General features: G+C 40.7%; 1 protein-coding gene across 1 annotated transcript in view; it reads left to right on the plus strand.

Annotated features, from left to right (window-relative positions):
* Window positions 1-19,184, plus strand: part of LOC116973727 (dynein heavy chain 8, axonemal-like) — a 622,328-nt gene that overhangs the window by 284,754 nt on the left and 318,390 nt on the right. The window contains 8 exon segments of the mRNA XM_033022036.1: window positions 2,439-2,543; window positions 5,998-6,111; window positions 11,707-11,769; window positions 12,385-12,485; window positions 14,707-14,844; window positions 16,261-16,501; window positions 17,217-17,416; window positions 18,504-18,657. Coding sequence (XP_032877927.1) covers window positions 2,439-2,543; window positions 5,998-6,111; window positions 11,707-11,769; window positions 12,385-12,485; window positions 14,707-14,844; window positions 16,261-16,501; window positions 17,217-17,416; window positions 18,504-18,657 — 1,116 coding nt within the window.

Consider the following 19,184-nt stretch of genomic DNA (forward strand, 5'->3'; position numbering starts at 1 on the left):
ACCTTGGAGCCTGGGATCCGGGATCACCAGAGTCGGAGCTCCAGCCAAAGCGGCCTGAGGACTACGGGTGCCGCAGTCTCCGAGGAGGGAGCGGCCGCTCCAAACATCTTTCAAGCCGCTGAGGAGTGTTTAGCTAGGATCATGATTGCCTGAGGTTAAACTGTGTATGTGGTCATCTGATAGCTGTTAGAATGAGAAAACATGATCCTTTGTTCATAAAATCAGTGAATTGAAGGCAGTTCAAGAGTATGAAAATGCACATTGTGAGAGTTGTGAAATTAAAGGCCGCAACACATGCCTAGCAGGTTAGGCTGTGCCAATGGACAGAGCCAAATCACAACAGAAAGTGAAAGAATCCCTCATCACAGAAAATGTTGGAAACACTCACCATGTCAGGTAGATATTAAGTCAGTTCCTCCCTGTCCATTATCACAGCCTGACTTGCTGGTCATGCCCAGGATATCAGCTTAATAACCAAACTGAAAAGTTAGTTTGTATTAATTAAGTAGCCCCAAACACCAAAAACATTTGCATAAAAAATGAGCAGAATATTATTCCTCTGTTCCACATTGTTGGAGGAACATTATACAATGCATTCAGAAAGTATTCAGACCTCTTCACTTTTTCCAAATTTTGTTACGTTACAGCCTTATTCTAAAATGGATTAAATTATTGTTTTTATTATTATTATCAATCTGCACACAATACCCCATAATAAAAAAGCAAAAACAGGTGTTTAGAACATTTTGCAAAGTAATTAAAAATAAATAACTGAAATATATTTACATAAGTATTCAGACCCTTTACTCAGTACTTTGTCGAGGCACCTTTAGCAGCGATTACAGGTTCAAGTCTTCTTGGGTATGACGCTACAAGCTTAGCACACCAGTATTTGGGTAATTTCTCCCATTCTTCTCTGCAGATCCTCTCGAGCTCTGTCAGGTTGGATGGGAAGCGTCAATGCACAGCTATTTTCAGGTCCCTCCAGAGATGTTCGATTGGGTTCAAGTCCGGGCTCTGGCTGGGCCACTCAAGGACATTCACAGACTTGTCACAAAGCCACTGCTGCGTTGTCTTGGCTGTGTGCTTAAAGTCATTGTCCTGTTGGAAGGTGAACCTCCGCTCCAGCCTGAGGTTCAGAACGCACTGGAGTACATTTTCATCAAGGATCTCTCCGTACTTTGCTCCATTCGTCTTTTCCTCGATCCTGACTAGTCTCCCAGTTCCTGCCGCTGAAAAATATCCCCACAGTATGATGCTGCCACCACCATGCTTCACCGTAGGTATGGTTTTGGCCAGGTGATGAGCGGTGCCTGGTTTCCTCCAGACAGGATGCTTGGCATTCAGGCCAAATAGTTATATCTTGCTTTCATCAGACCAGAGCACCAGAGAAAATAACCCTTTTGGCAAACTCCAAGCGGTCTGTCATGTGCCTTTTACTGAGGAGTGGCTTACGTCAGGCCACTCTTCCATAAAGGCCTGGTTGGTGGAATTCTACGGATATAGTTGTCCTTCCTGAAGGTTCTCCCATCTCCACAGAGGAACGCTGGAGCTCTGTTGGAGTGACCATCAGGTTCTTGATCACCTCCCTGACCAAGACGCTTCTCCCCCGATTGCTCAGTTTGGCCGGGCAGCCAGCTCTATGAAGAGTCCTGGTCTTTCCAAAGTTCTTCCATTTAAGAATGATGGAGGCCACTATGCTCTTCTGGACCTGCAATGCTGCAGAAATTGTTTTATACCCTTCCCCAGATCTGTGTCTCGTCACAATCCTGTCTCAGAGTTCTGCGGACCTTCATCTTCATGGCTTGGTTTTTGCTCTGACATGCACTGTCAACTGTGGGACCTTATATAGACAGGTGTGTGCCTTTCCAAATCATGTCCAATCAATTTAATTTATCACTGGTGGACTCCAATCAAGTTGTGGAAACATCTCATGGATAATCAATGGAAACAGGATGAACCTAAGCTCAATTTTGAGTGTCATGGCAAAGGGTCGGAATACTAATGTAAATGTGATATTTCAGTTATTTCTTTTTAATTACTTTGCAAACACCTGTTTTCGCTTCTTCATTCTGGGGTATTGTGTAGATTGATGATAAAAAAACGAATTTCATCCATTTTAAAATAAGGCTATAACGTAACAAAATGTGAAAAATATGAAGGGGTGTGAATACTTTCTGAATGCACTGTACATATAATGTTAGGAGGAGAAACTGGGGGATCTTTGTCATTTAGCCGTCATCTGTCCAGTAGTTGCTTTTCCTATAGTGCTTATATTCCAAACATTATACAATTAGAATATAAGCTGCAACCTTTTTCAGTTATGCAAGTATTTTTAATTTGTTTTGGAGCTTAATATGAATGTAACTTGTTGCGTTGACTAATGTTATCTAAACTAGATTTTATTTATTGCTTCATTATTACTGGTTTACACATAGGAAGCATATAATATCTTGATTAAGTATGAAGTGGAAATTTCAAAGGAAGAAGCAGAAGGAGCTGACACACTTCGATATTTTTTTAACAAAATGCAAGTTAAAGCTGTGAGTATTATGTTCTTATTATGTAATGACAAATCAGAAAGAATCAAGCAGAATTTTGGGACTATTGCAAAGGGAAAGTTAAATGATAATATTGGGGGTTTAAGCTCTGGTCCTCTCAGTACTGTCTATCTTTTCTTTGGCAATCCCCTGATGATAATCTCTGGTTCTGTGGGTTCTCAGATGAATGATGAGGCCAACAGGAAACATCAGACTCTTCCATATGTGGGAAATGTCTTAATCTCTGTTTCTTCTACATCCCTCTTCATAAGTATCAATGATAAATTGCTTCCACTTTGGTTCCTAATTGGATGGGCAAAGAGATAGTGTATTCCTTCCTCCAGTTTTGCTTGATTACTGTGAAATATGGATGTGAGATTCTCAGGGGCATGCTGAATGCTACTTCCCCACTTTCAGTGATCATGGATTAAGGATTCCCAAGAATTAACAATGATGTAAAGATGCTTTGAAAATATTCTTGAATATTTTCGGCAAGGTTATACTATAATTTAGTTTAGTTATTGACACATGTAACGAGGTGCAGTGAAAAGCTTTTTAGTTGCTGAAAGACTATACATGATTACAATCAAGCCATCCACAGTGTCCAGGTAGAAGATAAAGGGAATAATATTTAGTGCAAGATAAAGTTCAATGAAGTTTGATTAAAGATAGTCCAGGGTCTCCAATGAGGTAGAAGGTAGGTCATGGTCTCCCATTGGTCATGGAAGATAGACACAAAATGCTGGAGTAACTCAGCGGGACAGACAGCATCTCTAGAGTGATCTCTCTCCGTCCCTCCCCCATCCTAGTTCTCTTATTCCACAAAGACAATAGGGATAAGCCATAAAGTTATAGGGTGGTGAACTTGATATTTAGGGAAATTGTTACCAATGGGAAATATTAATTTAGGATCGTGCTCTTTACGTCTGGCACAACACGTAGATTTTTCTTTTACCTGGATCTACCCTTTCCCTAGCTACCCTCTTGCTGCTGATGCTTAAAAATTAAATTCTATGCAACAGGATTTACGTTCACTTGGAAACGCAGAGCTGTTTAGTGGGGGTCAACAATGTTTTGTGCAGGTAATATCCTGACTCACAAATCTGATTGAAATTTTTTGTGGAGATAACAAAGAATATCGAAAAGCAGAGTGGTAGACATGTATACATAGACTTTAGCAAGACTTTTAATAAACCTCTGCTTAGGATGCTGGTCCAGAAGATTAGGGCACAAGGTATGTTAGCAAAGTAGATCCAAAATTGGCTTGGTGATAGGAGGCAGGTTGTCAATAGTCAATAGTGTAGTGGTTGAGGTATACTTTCCTGGCTGGAAGTCTGGAATCAGAGTTGTATCACAGGGATGGAATGGCAACTGGGACCATTATTGTTTGTGACATATATAAATGACTTAGATGAGAATGTAGGAGGACAGATTAGTAAGACTGCTGATGACACAAAAAATGGTGGAATCTTAGGCAGCGAAGAAGGTTGTGAAAGAATGTAAAGGGACAATGATTGGTTGAAAAGTTCAGTGGAGAGGTGAAATGAACAGACAATGCTGATGGAGTACAGGAACAATAGCTGGTAGAAAGTGGGAAGGGGAAAGGGTGGGGCAAGAGCTAACAAGTGATAGGTGGATCTAGGAGAAATAGGGTTGATTGACAGATGTGTCAGATTGGGGAGAGGTGCAAGGAGATAGTAACCAAGGCTGAAGGAGACTTTGAAGGAGACAAGGGTGCAGATGGTGGAATCTAACAAGGAGAGAATGCTGGGACTGAAATGTTCAGCCAATGGAAAGGATAGTGAGTTGAAAACGGGATGAGAGAGGAGTAGAAAAGTCGGAGACCTGGAGTATGGTGAGGTTGAAGATGAGCGGAAGGAGGAGGTGGAGGGTGGGAAAGGAATTGGGTGATGTGGATGAGGGAGTGGAAAAAAAGGTGAATCTGGGTGAATAACAGGGAGGGTGGTCCTTGAAATTGGAGAAGTCTCTGTTCATGCTGTTGGCATGATACCCCAGCAGAACATGAGGTGTTCTTACAGTTTACTTGTGGCATCACTCACAGTGGAGGAGGCCGAGGACAAACAAGTCGACATTGGAATGCAAAGGGGAATTACCTCCTCCACTGTCAGAGTGAGTCCCAACACAAATTGGAGGAATGTTTTGCCTGGGCTGCTTACAGCTCAGCAGTTTGAATATTGACTTCTCTAACTTCTAGTAACCCTTAATTTCCCTCTCTCTATCCCTCCCCATCTGATTAGTTTCACTGTCCACCTGATTAAATGTTATTGATTGTATGACTCGTTGTCACCTTACCCTCAGCTAACATTTTACATTTACATTCATTCTACATTTTCCTTGAACATCGTTCTGTTTGATCTCTTTTTTTCACACCAAACCTCTCCATATCCCTATGTATCCATCCCCCCTAACTCTCAGTCTGAATAAGGGTCTTAACTTGTAATGTCACCCATTCCTTCTCTCCAGAGATACTGCCTTTCCTACTCAGTTACTCCAGCATTTTTGGTCTATAATATCACTGGCCACTGAGAGCTTCAGCAGGTCCTAGCAGACAGAGCATAATTGTTTGGTAAAGCATTGCCAAGACTTGTGGAGGCCACATTGAAAGCACCAAATGCAAGAGATGAAGTTGGAGAATGTGCATGTAAACCTCTGTCTCACCAGGAAGAACGGTTGTGGACCCTGAATGGAGGTGATGGAGGAGGTGAAAGGACAGGTATTGCATAGGTTTAAGCCAAGAGGGGAGAAAGTTAAAGAAGGTTGCATTCTGATAGATGTTTAGCAAGGAAAAGAGAGGAGAGATACAAGCCTAGTGCTGGTAAATGGGATTAGCATAGATCAGCTTTACATTTGGCGTGGAGGAGTTGAGTCAAAGAGCTCACTTCTGTGCTGTACAATTCTATGACTCCATGACATAGAGGCTGAAATGGTGTATTGAAATTGATGATCAATGATGTGATTGTTGATCAATGTCATTATTGATGCCGCTTTCAATGAGGTGGATTCTGAGATTATAGAGTCATAGAGAATGGAAATGGGCTCATAATTTAGAGAAACAGGCCTTTCAACCTACCAAGTCCGCACCGACTAGCGATCCCCGCACATTAACACTATCCTACACACACTAGGAAAAATATACATTTATACCAAGCCAATTAACATACGAACCTGTACGTCTTTGGAGTGTGGGAGAAAACCGAAGATTTTGTAGAAAACCCACACGGCCATGGAGAGAACGTACAATCTCCGTACATTTCTACATTTATTCTTATATTCAATATATTTCAGATTTCTATTCTGGAGGTTTATTGGAAACTGTGCAAATGTGTAGAATTTTAGGTAAATTGAGTCCACCAAACTTTATTGCTGAATTTGGCCGATTTTCTTTTTGTTATTCTGAGTTTGTCTTGATCCTTTGGTTTAATTGCTTACCTCATAGAGAAATGTACAAGATGACTTGGTGCAGGTCCAACCCAAGTTTAAGGCAGGCCTGCTGGAATCAGTTGAAGTTTTCCAGAAGGAAGTGCTCAAATATGGACGACTATATGAAAGGGTAAACCTTTATTTTATTTTTTGTAGCATTAATTTTGTTGATAATACAGAAGAGAAAAAATGATTCCCATGTCTCTGTTTCCACTCATTAATCTGTCTTCAGATACATCCATCCATTTGTTTCAATATGTTTTACTGAAAGTACAAGAATGGTGGTGGGTATCCACCTCATAAACTACTGCCCCACTAGTCCATTCAAACAACTCCTCCCCCGACTGTAGAAAATCTGCAGGTCTGATATTTGCCTCATCTTTCAACCTGCGCAGCTAGATTGAAAGTTGTAACCGTATCCGCGTCTATAGCTTCCTCTGGCAGCTTGTTCCAATACAACCACCTTCTCAAAAATTGCCTGTGTGGTCCATCTTTAATCTATCCCCTTTCATCTTAAGACTATGCCCTCTGGTCCTTGAATCCTCCAGCCTGGGGAAAATACTGTTTACTGTTCAGTAAACATACCCCTCATGATTTTGTGCACTTCAATACGGTCACCCACCCATCAGCCTCCTTGAGTCCAAAGGGAAAAGTCCTAGCCTATCCAACATTATCCTGTAACATAGGTCCGTAAGCCCAGTTAACAGCCTGGTGAATTGTTTTGCACTCTTTCCAACATAATGACATCCTTCTACTGGTGAGGCTTCCCAGCAGCGACCTGTGAGGTACTCCACTGGTTACAAGCCTCCAATCAGCAAAATAACCATCTGCAACTTGCCCTTTTCTTCCCATTTTGAATTTAATTGCCCAGCTTACCTTGGATTCCTTGATGAACAATATGAGCCAGTGGTCCTGTTTCCATGATGTATGACCTCATGACTATGACAACAAATAAAGTAATTTTTATTTTGCACTTTTATGGATTAATAGTTTATAGACTCTCTTCTAGTTTATAGTAATTGATCATTGTTTATTTAGATAAAGTGAAAGTAATATGAACAGGTATACAAATTGGAAATAAGAGTAGGTTTCGTAAACCTGCTCTTCTATTTATTAAGATCATTCCTGATCCAATTGTAACCTTAAATGTCACTGTTCATAGTTGGATTCAATCTTGAAAACCAGTCACTGAATTATATGGGAAAGTCACTTCACTTATAAGGCAAAATTATTGCAAGGATGTTGCCAGGACTGGGGCTTGAGTGATAAGGAGAAACTGGATTGGTTGTGACAGATTTCCCTGGAGCTGAGGGGCATAAATAAGATGATTCTCCGTGGATTGTCACCTTGTCGTGGTGGATAAGTTTGTTTGGTCCTGAGATCCTGAGAGCGATGCCGTCTGGAGCTATGCATGGCGGTAAGGTCGAGGGGGAGGTCTCTGACAAAGTGCAATCCAACCAAGACCTCAACGGTGGAACAGGCAGAGGATGGCATACTTTAGTGGAGCATCACAACGGCTGGGAAAGCGGATGAAGGCTACAGCAGAAAAGGGTCTCCGGTCGTCTTGGACTCCATGCCACTGGATCCTGACCCAGATCTGTCAAGGACCGTGTGGTGGCTGTCTGTGCACCAGTCTCCCCACGTTAAACAAAGTCACGCACAGGTGTCCTCCATATAGGGAATCCACCTAAGCACCAAGGTGTGTGGATCGCGGATCGGCCTCTACAGACATCTGCAGACCCACAAGTAGACGACCCTATGGAGAGGACAGTCATACTCGTTTCGAGTGATCGCCGATGATGATGAAATTAGATGATTATCACATTCAGTTTCCTGGTGTAGAGGAGTGTGAAACTAGAGGGCATATGTTTTTAAGTTGAGAAGAGAAAGATTTAAAGAGGAACTGATAGGCAACTTCTTCATGTAGAAAGTTGTGAGTTTATGGAACTGAGGGAGGAAATGTTAGAGGTGGGTACAATTATTGAAGCATAGAAAAATAGGTGCAGGAGTAGGCCATTCAGTCCTGCGAGCCAGCACCGCCATTCAATATGATCATGGCTGATCATCTAAAATCTGTACCCCGTTCCTGCCTTTTCCCCATATCCCTTGATTGCTTTTGCCCCAAGAATTAAATCTAACTCTCTCTTGAATACATCCAGTGAATTGGCCTCCACTGTCTTCTGTGGCAGAGAATTCCACAGATTCATAACTCTCTGGGTGAAAAAAATGTACTCATCTCAGTCCTAAATGGCCTACCCCTTATTCTTATACTGTGACCCCTGGTTCTGGACTCTCCCAACATCGGGGACATTTTTCCTGCATCTAGCCTGTCCAATCCTTTAAGAATTTTATATGTTTCTATATGATTGCCTCTCATCCTTCTCAATTCAGTGAATACAAGCCCAGTCGACCCATTATTTCATGGTATGTCAGTCCCGCCATCCTGGGAATTAACCTGGTTAACCTACGTTGCACTCCCTCAATAACAATAATTGTCCTTCCTCAAATTAGGAGACCAAAATTGCACACAATACTCCAGGTGTGGTCTCACCAGGGCTCTGTACAACTGCAGTCGGACCTCCTTGCTCCTAAACTCAAATCATCTCGCAATGAAGGCCAACATGCCATTAGCTTTCTTCACTGCCTGCTGTGCCTGCATGCTTACTTTCAGTGACTGAGGTATAAGCACACCCAAGACTCGTTGCACCTCCCCTTTTCCTAATCTGACACCATTCAGATAATAATCTGCTTTCCTGTCACCCTGCGGCCTCATAGCATCCTCCTTGCGGCTCCCACTGCCACCCAGCTTTGTGTCATCCGCAGACTTGGAGATGTTACATTTAATTCCCTTGTCTAAATCGTTAATATATATTGCAATTAACTGGGGTCCCAGCACCGAGCTTTGCGGCACCCCATTAGATACTCCCTGCCATTCTGAAAAGAACCCGTTAATTCCTACTCTTCGCTTCCTCTCTGCCAACCAGTTCTCTATCCATGTCAATACCCTACCCTTGATACGATATGCTCTAATTTTGCACACTAATCTCTTGTGTGAGACCTTGTCAAAGGCTTTTTGAAAGTTCAGATACACCACATCCACTGGCTTTCCCTTATCCTTTCTACTTGTTGCATCCTCAAAATATTCCAGAAGATTAGTCAAGCATGATTTTCCCTTCATAAATCCATGCTGACTTTGACCGATCCTGTCACTGCTTTCCAAAGGCGCTGCTATTATGTCTTTAATAGTCGACTCTAGCTTCTTCCCCACTACCAATTCCCCGTTTTCTCTTTCCCTCCTATCTTCAAAAGTGTGGTTACATTGGCTACTCTCCAGTCCACAGGAACTGATCCATTGGATCATTGGAAAATAATCACCAATGAATCCACAATATTTAGGGCCACCTCATTGAGTACTCTGGGATGCAGACCACCAGGTCCTAGGGATTTATCTGCCTTCAGTCCCAACAGTTTACCCACCACCATTTCCTGACTAATGTGGATTCCCTTCAGTTCCTCCCTCCCACAAGATCCTCGGTCACCTAGTATTTCTAGGAGATTGTTTGTGACTTCCTTGGTGAAGACAGAACCAAACTACTCGTTTACTCTCCACTGTCAACTCGTTTAAATGTTCTGCCATTTCCTTGTTTCCCATTATAAATTCACCTGCCTCAGATTGTAAGGGACCTACATTCGTCTTCATTAATCTTTTCCTTTTTACATGTCTCAATTAGCTTTTACAGCCTTTTATATTCCCTGCAAGCTTTCTTTCATGCTCTTCCCCCCCTCTTAATTAACACCTTTGTCCTCCTCTGTTGAATTCTAAATTTCTCCCAGACCTCCGGTTTGCTGTTTCATCTGGCCAATTTATATGACTCTTCCTTAGATTTAACACTATCCTTGATTTCCCTCTTTAGCCACGGTTGAGCTGCCTGCCCCGTTTTTTTTTTTTGGCAGACAGGGATGAACAATTTTTTTAGTTCATCCATGTGATCTTTAAATCTTTGCCATTGCATCTCCACTGTCAACCCCTTATAAGTATAATTTGCCTGTCTATCCTAGCCAATTCCCGTTTCATACCTTCAAAGTCTCCTTTCTTTAAATTTAGGACCCTAGTTTCTGAATTAACAGTGTCACTCTCCATCCTAATGCAGAATTCCACCATATTATGGTCACTTGCCCAAGGGGCTTTCCACAACAAGATCGCTAACTAATCCTTCCTCATTACACAATACCCAGTCAAGGATGGCCTGCCCGTTCCAGGCCCAATCTATGTATATGTAGATTAACGACACTCATGATAACTGCTGTACCTTTGCTACACGCATCCCTAATTTCCTGCTTGATGCTGTCCACAACCTCCCTACTGCTGTTTGGCGGTCTGTATATAACTCTGACAAGCGTTTTCTCCCTTGGCTATTTCGCAGTTTACCGATACCGATTCTACAGCATCCAAGCTAATGTCTCTCCTTACTATTGTATTAATCTCCTCTTTAACCAGCAATACCACCCCACCTCCTCTTCCTTTCTGTCTATCTTTCCCGAATATTGAATACCTCTGCATGTTTAGCTCCTAGCCTTGGTCACCCTGGAGCCATGTCTTTGTAATCCCAATTATATCATATCAGTTAACTATTAACTGTACATTCAATTCATCCACCTTATTACAAATGCTCCTCGCATTAAGGCACAAAGCGTTCAGGTTTGTTTTTCTTATCTCCCTTCAACCTTTTGCTTCTGTCCTCCTTTTATGGCTCTCTGTCTCCTTGCATTGGTTTCCATCCCCCTGCCCTGTTAGTTTAAACGTAAGCTGTCCTGCACTCTCTTTCCCGTTAACTACACGCATACGCTTCCACGTTGTTGATCCCACCCCACCCCCCCCCCCCACACTGTTTATCTATCTATCTATACTATTACTAAAACTCTCATCTTGGCCACTTCCAGTCCGCGTTGTAATTAAATTTGCGCCAAAACGATCCTCCATCACGCTACGATTTTTTGCCACCTTACCATTCTCCTCTGCTGCAAGTCAAATAAGTTTTGTTACAATCGGTGAAATTTTAGAAAAGTTATTGGTCTGTTATTCGCCAGGACGGCGACGCACCTTCCGGCACCTGCTATCGATCACGTGAGAATAAAGTTGATGGAGCGTAGTGAGCAAAGTGCGAGCGGGGTCTGTGTTCTGCGAGTGGGGTCTGTGTTCTGTGAGTGGGGTATGTGTTCTGCGAGCGGGGGCTGTGCTCTGTGTTCTGCAAGCGGGGGCCCACACCACCCCCTCCCACATACACCCCTCCTTTACCCCTACCCCCACAACCCCCCACCCCCACCCCCCACACCCTCCCTCCCCTACATCCCCTCTACACCTCCCCCCTACACCCCCCACACCCCTCCTCCCCCACACCGCCCTCCCCTACACCCCCCCTCCCCTACACCCCACCTCCCCTACACCCCCCCCCCCTCACCTACACCCCCCTCTCCTACACAGCCAAATGCAGGCAAATAGATTTAACTCACCAAAGTCCCTTGGTTGGCATGGATGAGTTGAGCTGAGGAGCTGTTCCTGTGCTTTATAATTTATAGTCAAAGCACTTCTTTGTTTATCCTAGTAAATTTGAGTTACAAAAATGAATCTTCAATAATCTTAGTAAACCATCTAGACCAATCCAATATATAGTCTTGTAGCGCAATTTAAGTACCCTTTTTAAATATGTATATAATGTTTTTATAGGAAGGTCCAATGGTTGCTGGTATTGCGCCTGTGGAAGCCAGCACAAGATTACAGATCTTTCAGGTAATAGTTATGGAGTGTAACTGTATAACTGTTGTTAATTAACCAGCAAGAAAGCATAATATGTGTTTTCAATGCTCTGCCATATATATTCTTGCACGTTTGTTGCATTGCTTTGTTTTCCCTACATTTGAAAAAAAAAGTTATTCTATGATTGAATGATGGGAAATTTTGCATGGAGCTTGGATGTTCTTGCTTTTCTTGCCTCATGAATGATACTGCTGTGATCTGCCATGATTTATACGTCAAGAGTCAAGAGTGTTTTATTGTCATACATCCGGGACGAGACAATGAAATTCTTACTTGCTGCAGCACAACAGAATATGTGAATATGTAAAAATTGTACATAATGGGAAAAAAAGGGGAAAAGTTCAATAACAAGTATAGTGCAAATAACAAATAATAATAGTCTTTTGCAGTTCAGAGCTCGGAGCTTATGGCATTAAAGGCTTGTGGACATCTCCAATATCTTCGGCCCTCAACTAAGTAAACTGTGACGTTTGAGAAAATGTATCAAATGCAAATAAGTGGAAAGAATAGAATATATAATCTGTGTATGGCAGCATAGAATCATCATCACTGCCAGTAATGCTTATATCTGATCTGTTGTTGCTTCAGACTTGGTTTGATGACTTATGGAGGAAGTTTGTGACATATTCTTCTGGGGAACGTTTATTTGGATTGCCTATCCAGGATTATGAGATATTGCAAAAAAATAAGTAAGTATTATTTTAAACTTTAATTTTGCTGGTTGATTTATTTTGTTTCTGTATCCAGAACTAAAGAGATCCACAGTGAATCTAGAAAACAAGGCTGTGTATTAGCCTAATAAAATAATTCTTTCAAAGATCTGCATAAACATAGTAATATGATTGGCCTCTATGTGCATTACATATTTCCGTGAGATAATTTAAATGAAAGTGCGGTGTGAATGTGAGTGGAGGCTGAAAATCAAACTCTTATCTGCGCTGTGAAATCAATATTTGCTGCTTATGAACAAACCCCAAAGGCAATTTGGGTTACTTGTAAGTGTGGAGTAGTTACTCCATTGGATTGAAATTTTAATTACATTTCCATCTGATTTGATCTAAGGATCTTCCAGCTTCTTGAAACACAGTTGTCAAAGCATAGTAGGACTGTAATAGCAATTCAGATTTGACTTGAACTCATGGAAATGTTACAATACACATTAAATACTTGCAACTGCTTTTTACCTTCCATCTAAAGGGATTTGACCAAAATGTATGTGCTGAGAGCTTACTTTACACAACATAGAGGATTTATGTGTATCACCAGGATAAATTATGTACTGGATTAGATTTTGGATGAGGATTGATATGGCCAGTACCAACCTGCTTTTGCACAAGGCACTGAAAGCCAACATGCAGTTGTATGTGATTAGGGAGTTAAATAGTATGTTGGCCACATCTGATGTCAGATGAGTAAAGGAGAATACTCTCCACTAGCTTGTGTTATATTTCACAGAAAGGAAGACATTTTGATTATTGAAGGTCTACTCCAGAACACAAATGCAACTGTTCCTCAAGGCAGTTCAGGAGCCATCTTTCAGATTGGCAACATTCAAAAATAAATTATAAATTATGTGATTTTCACGACACAGGTTCTTTGCAATGTCCATCTAACAGAAGAAGGTCCAATTGCCTGCTCTTAACCATTATCATATTCCTTTAACATCCAACAATAACTGGAAAACCACATAAATGCAGTGACTACAAGTAGGGTCAGATGTTGGCTCTCTGTTGGAAACAAATCACTTCCTGACATTTTAAAGCCTTTCTGCCACCTTCTTCAAAGCACGTCAAAAGAGTGAATGAATAGTCTCCACTAGTCTGGATGAGTATAACTTCAAAAAATAACCAGAAGCGATGTGTGTGTGTGTTCCACTCTGACAGACGTTGTTCCAGTCGCCGGTTTTTCAGGCGACTGCCGACGACTTCACAGCCGCCAGCAGTCGCCTGAAAAATCGCCTAAATGGGACAGGCCCATAACCGAGTAGTATCAAGTAGCCTGCATATCAACGCTGTTTCTCTTCCCACAGATGCAATCTGACCTGCTGAATATTTCCAGCATTTTCTGCTGTGACCTGCCAAACCCATAATTTTTTGCTTACCAGAACGACAATTACATGTGAACACTACTATTACCAGAAGGTAGATAAAAATGCTGGAGAAACTCAGGGGGTGAGGCAGCATCTATGGAGCGAAGGAAAAGGTGACGTTTCAGTCTGAAGAAGAGACTCGACCCAAAACGCCACCTTTTCCTTCGCTCCATAGATGCTGCCTCACCTGCTGTGTTTCTCCAACATTTTTATCAACCTTCGATTTTTCCAGCATCTGCAGTTCCTTCTTAAACACCACTATTACCAGAATTATTTTTTATGTATATAAATTCAGATTTAAACATATGTCTTCATGCCTTCTGTGTTTTTGAGTGCTAATGAAAGGTCAATAATCTGAAATATTAACTTTGGTCCTCTCAATGCAAATGTTGTGTAATCCACTAATTATTTCCGATATATTCTGATTTTATTTTAATTTATAAATAATAATTGAATTCAGGTTAAAGTGATCTTTAGAACAAGATACACACCATGACTTAATTGTTAATAACTGCAAGTATCCAACAAAATCGATAATTGATGACCTTGTGGCGTCATCTGATAGTCGGGCCATTGTTTAGTCGAACCCTCGGAAGAAGCTCGTGACTGAGGGGCGGTGGTTGGAGATAAGGAGTTATAGACGGAGTTTTTGTGTGTGCCTGCAGAGCGTCACGCAGCTATTCTGAGCCCAGCCACACCACTATTGTTTTGAAGTTCCTTCGTATTTAATAAAGCTTTCTCTGGAGTTTACAACGCGCTTTATTGTGCTTCAACCTCTTGCTTTACTATTAAACCTACTGTTGTTCATATTTACTTTCTAGGAAGGAACTAAACCTTCTGCAGAAATTGTATGGTCTGTATGATGCAGTGATGAATAATATTAATGGTTACTATGATTTACTGTGGGTGGAAGTGGACATTGAGAAGATTAACGCTGAACTCTTGGACTTTCAGAATAGGTAATTGAAGTTATCTGGCATGTATGTTGTTATAAAGCTAATGGTAAATGGATGAAATGGTAAATAGATTCCTCATCAACTTTCTTGGTAACTTCTGCAGAAAAACTTAATCAAATTCATGAGACATTATCTCCTTTGTACAAAACCATGCTGACTATCCTTAATCAGTCCTTCTTTCTAAATTCATTGAGCAAAGTGTGTGAATTGGGCAGGGAAGGGGAAATATGTTCTCTAAATGGATATTAATGGCAGGCCCAAGAAATAGCCAGATGTAAGCTACCCTAGAAAGTTCTCAGTACCATTTCCCATGGGCTATTTTCTAAAGCTAGTGGTGCTAGCATAATGCTGAAACAATCCTCACTAGTGTTGGGAATACCTGCTTCATAATCATAATCGTAATTTATTAGCCAAGTATGTTTTGCAAAATACAAGTAATTTGGTTTGCCATACAGTCATACCAAAAAAGAAACAAGACACACAACTACATAAAAATTTGACATAAACTTCCACCATAGCAGCTCCTCCACATTCCTCACTGTGATGGAAGGCAATAAAGTCTTATTTTCGTTCCTCCCTTCCTTCTGCGGTCGGGGAGGTTGAACCATCTGCAGCCAGCGGTCGAACTCCCACGTCGGGATGATCTAAGCTCCCGCATCGGAACGGTCGAAACTCCTGCGGCTTGGAGTCCCCGAAGTCCGCCGCTAACCAGGGAACGTGAGCTCCGTGATGTTAAAGTCCGCAGCTCCTGCAGGTTGGAGCACCAAAGGCCGACTCCTGGCAAAAGGATCGCCTGTTCCAATATGTTAAAGTCCACAGTCTCGGTGGTTTTGGAGCTCTAAAAGTCCCAAACAAGAGGCCGCCAGCTCCACAATGTTAGGCCGCAATGCAGACGGAGATACAACACGGAAAAAGTTGCATCTCCATCAAGGAAGGAGATTAAAAAAAGTTTCCCCCATCCCCCACTAATACAAAAACTAAAAATAAGCTAAAACATACATTTTACAACAAACTAAAAACACAAAGAATGAAAAAGACGAAGACAGACCTTTGGCAAGGCAGCCATCATGACGCGCCCCCTAGTATGGGTTACAGACGCAGGGTGCAAATTTCTAGAATTCATGGCTCATATTGCACACCATTTTGTACTACCGTGCACTTCTGATCTCTGAGTATTTACATATTAGATGCATGGAGGACCCAGAAGTGAAATTGTAGAGTTTGTGTGCATCTTACATTATATACTGTTTAGCATCATATATTACTTTATTGAAATTGAAAAAGTGCAAAACAACCTACACAACGTTCCTTTAGCAGATGATCTGTGCATTATGTTATTTAATATTTAAGTTACAGGTTGGCTTATTGATGTAGATTAAGTTTAATTAGTTTGCATTCTTTTATATGGCCTATTTGTAGGTGTCGTAGGTTACCAAAAGCCTTAAAGGAATGGCAAGCATTTATGGATCTCAAGAAGAAAATCGATGATTTCAGTGAGTCATGTCCTCTCCTTGAAATGATGGCCAGCAAATCAATACAACCAAGACATTGGCAACGGATATCTGCAGTGACAGGGCACACATTTAATGTGACATCGGAAGCATTCTCTCTGAAACATGTTATGGAGGCTCCACTGCTTCCGTTTAAGGATGACATTGAGGTATGAGACTAACCTCAGAGGAAGAGGAATTGATTTTGTAAAATAATACAAAGTGGGCAAAAGCGTCAGAATTTATGTTTCTTTCTAAACCTTTTATTTAACTTTGTCCTATGGTATCTCAGTTACCTTCTGCCACATTCCACAAATAATTTTCATATCATTTTATTTTTACCCTCTAAGCAAACATATAACTTTACTGTCATTGACCGCATCAATAGACATGGAGACAGCAGAAATTAGGCACACCTAAAATACCTCTTGTTAGCTATAAATACAGGGCTGTCGAATTTTGGCTATGGGGACAGGGTATTTATTTGGCAATATTTTTGGTTCAAACAAATCTAATGGGAGATTTAATTCAAGATTATTTAAATTATGAGCAACCAAGGTGGCCAATAAGATAGAACTATTTTCATTGGGTCAGAGTTGGGATAATGGGGGAAGAAGCATGGTTGGAGGGCACAGAATTTAATCTAATAAAATAAACTTTTCGCCCAAAGAGCACTGAGTACCTTGCATCCAATGCCTGATGGTGTAATTAAAAATATTGCATGAAAAAAGGATCTGGAGCATGAAGTCCTGTAGACTAGGAGTCGGGATGTAGGATTAACCAACTAGTTATTTTAGATGGAGTGGGGAAGATCTGCTTCAATACTATAAAGATAACCTTATACAGTAAAGACTGATAATAGCTTTTATTATGAATGTTTTTCAGGATATCTGCATATCCTCCGTGAAAGAAAAGGATATTGAGGCAAAATTGACTCAGGTGATGCAGACTTGGGTCAGTCAAACCTTGAGTTTTTCCACATTTAAGAGCAGAGGAGAGCTATTGTTGAAAGGACTGGAGACAGCAGAAATCATAACAATGATGGAGGACAGTTTAATGATCCTGAATTCTTTACTCAGCAACAGGTAGAATAACTAAGAACAATTATTTGAATCTTTATAGAGCCTATATTGGAGGGATTTGTGTGTTTGACCTGCACCCTGAAGATGGCTCTCACATGGGGCCCAGTAACACTCTTAAATTATGGCTTGGATTGGGAAAGCACACGTAGAGAATCGTAAAGAGCAGTGATAGCTTCTCAAACAGATTGGTTTATTCGGGCCTTGTTAAAGTATATACTGGACAGCATTCTCAAACGAGAGATCAGTTTCAAAATAAATTATTAAGAACCTGTTCTTTATTGGAGATTGTGATCATTAGTTATTGATTTATATAGGACTTACCTAATAGCAGTTTCCCCCATCCTTCTGGTAGAAAAATGACTCTTCCTTTGACCATCTGTGTGTACAGAAAGATATCAAGGCCTATCTTCCTATCTTGCCTGTCCTGTGAATAATCCTACATTCTAACCTTCATACATAGCTATCTTTGTTCTAATTAATTATACATTACAGTCTAGGCAATATCTTCTGGAATTACTGCACTGATCATTTCTAACATGAATTTTGATTTATCTTTACTAAGTTAGCATAATTTTCCATTATCCTTTTCCAGTGTATGAGGCACTTTGGTTAACCATATTACAAACTTACCCCATTTATTTTAATGATGTGTAGAGATTCGTTCTTCAAGCTAATATAGTAAAGCATAATAATGAGGCAAAATCTGCCCCAAAAATGATTGAATTGGTAGGAAATGTGACAAGGAACTTTCCCAAAGAGGTACTTTTATAGTTGGCCAAATAAAGGTACCTGCAACATGTCACAATCTCCTACACTGCAAAATATAATTGGGCTAAATATCTCTAGAGCTTCATTTTTTGGCAGATTTATCAATGGAAGCTCTCTAAATCTATTTAATGCTCACACTGGATATTTTTTAATTAGCTTTAATCCACTTGTATTTTTGTATCGTTATTGGTTTATTATTGTCATGTGTACTGAGATACATTGAAAATGAGAACAGCAGGTAATGCAAAAGAAAATAAACACAATATAGTGTTACAGCTGCAGAGAACATTGTTCAACTGAATGGAATTTTTCCCTGCCACAGGTATAATGCTTACTACAAGAAGGATATTCAAACCTGGGTTCACAATCTAACAGCATGCACAACTATAATAGAACAGTGGCTTTTAGTTCAAAATCTGTGGATTTACCTAGAGGCAGTCTTTGTAGGAGGAGATATTGCCAAACAACTACCACAGGTAATACATAGCTTGTGTTTTAAATGCTTAAATCGGGGGCAGAAAATCAAGTCTATCTTAACTGAATCCTTTGAAGAGATAATAATAGATGCTGACTGGGGTAGATCATATGATGTGGTATAAATGAATTTGACCAAAGCATTTGACAAAGTAGAAGCATATGTAAGACAAAGGAAACTATCAAGTGGGATTAAAATGGGCTCTGCCACAAAACAAAGATAATTCTTTAACAATTAAAACAATGCAATGAGATACTTTGGGGTTTGTATTATACCTCGTTCTTTTCAAGGAATGTCCAAATGATTTGGGATTAAAAGTTGAGGCAACATTTTGTTGATGCAAAGGAAATGCATGTGATGTGATGGAACTTCAGAAGAGATAGGTTAAGTGAATAGGCAAGAACATGGCAGGTGGCACATAATCTTGTTTCAATAAGAATGGGTTAATTGCTGATCTGACAAACACAAAGAATATCTCAGAGAGCAGTGGTGGTTTTCTCGTATGATTTATTCAAGGCCTTAACTGTA

This window comes from Amblyraja radiata, chromosome 5 (assembly GCF_010909765.2).
Source record: "Amblyraja radiata isolate CabotCenter1 chromosome 5, sAmbRad1.1.pri, whole genome shotgun sequence".
NCBI classification, from domain to species: Eukaryota; Metazoa; Chordata; class Chondrichthyes; order Rajiformes; family Rajidae; genus Amblyraja; species Amblyraja radiata.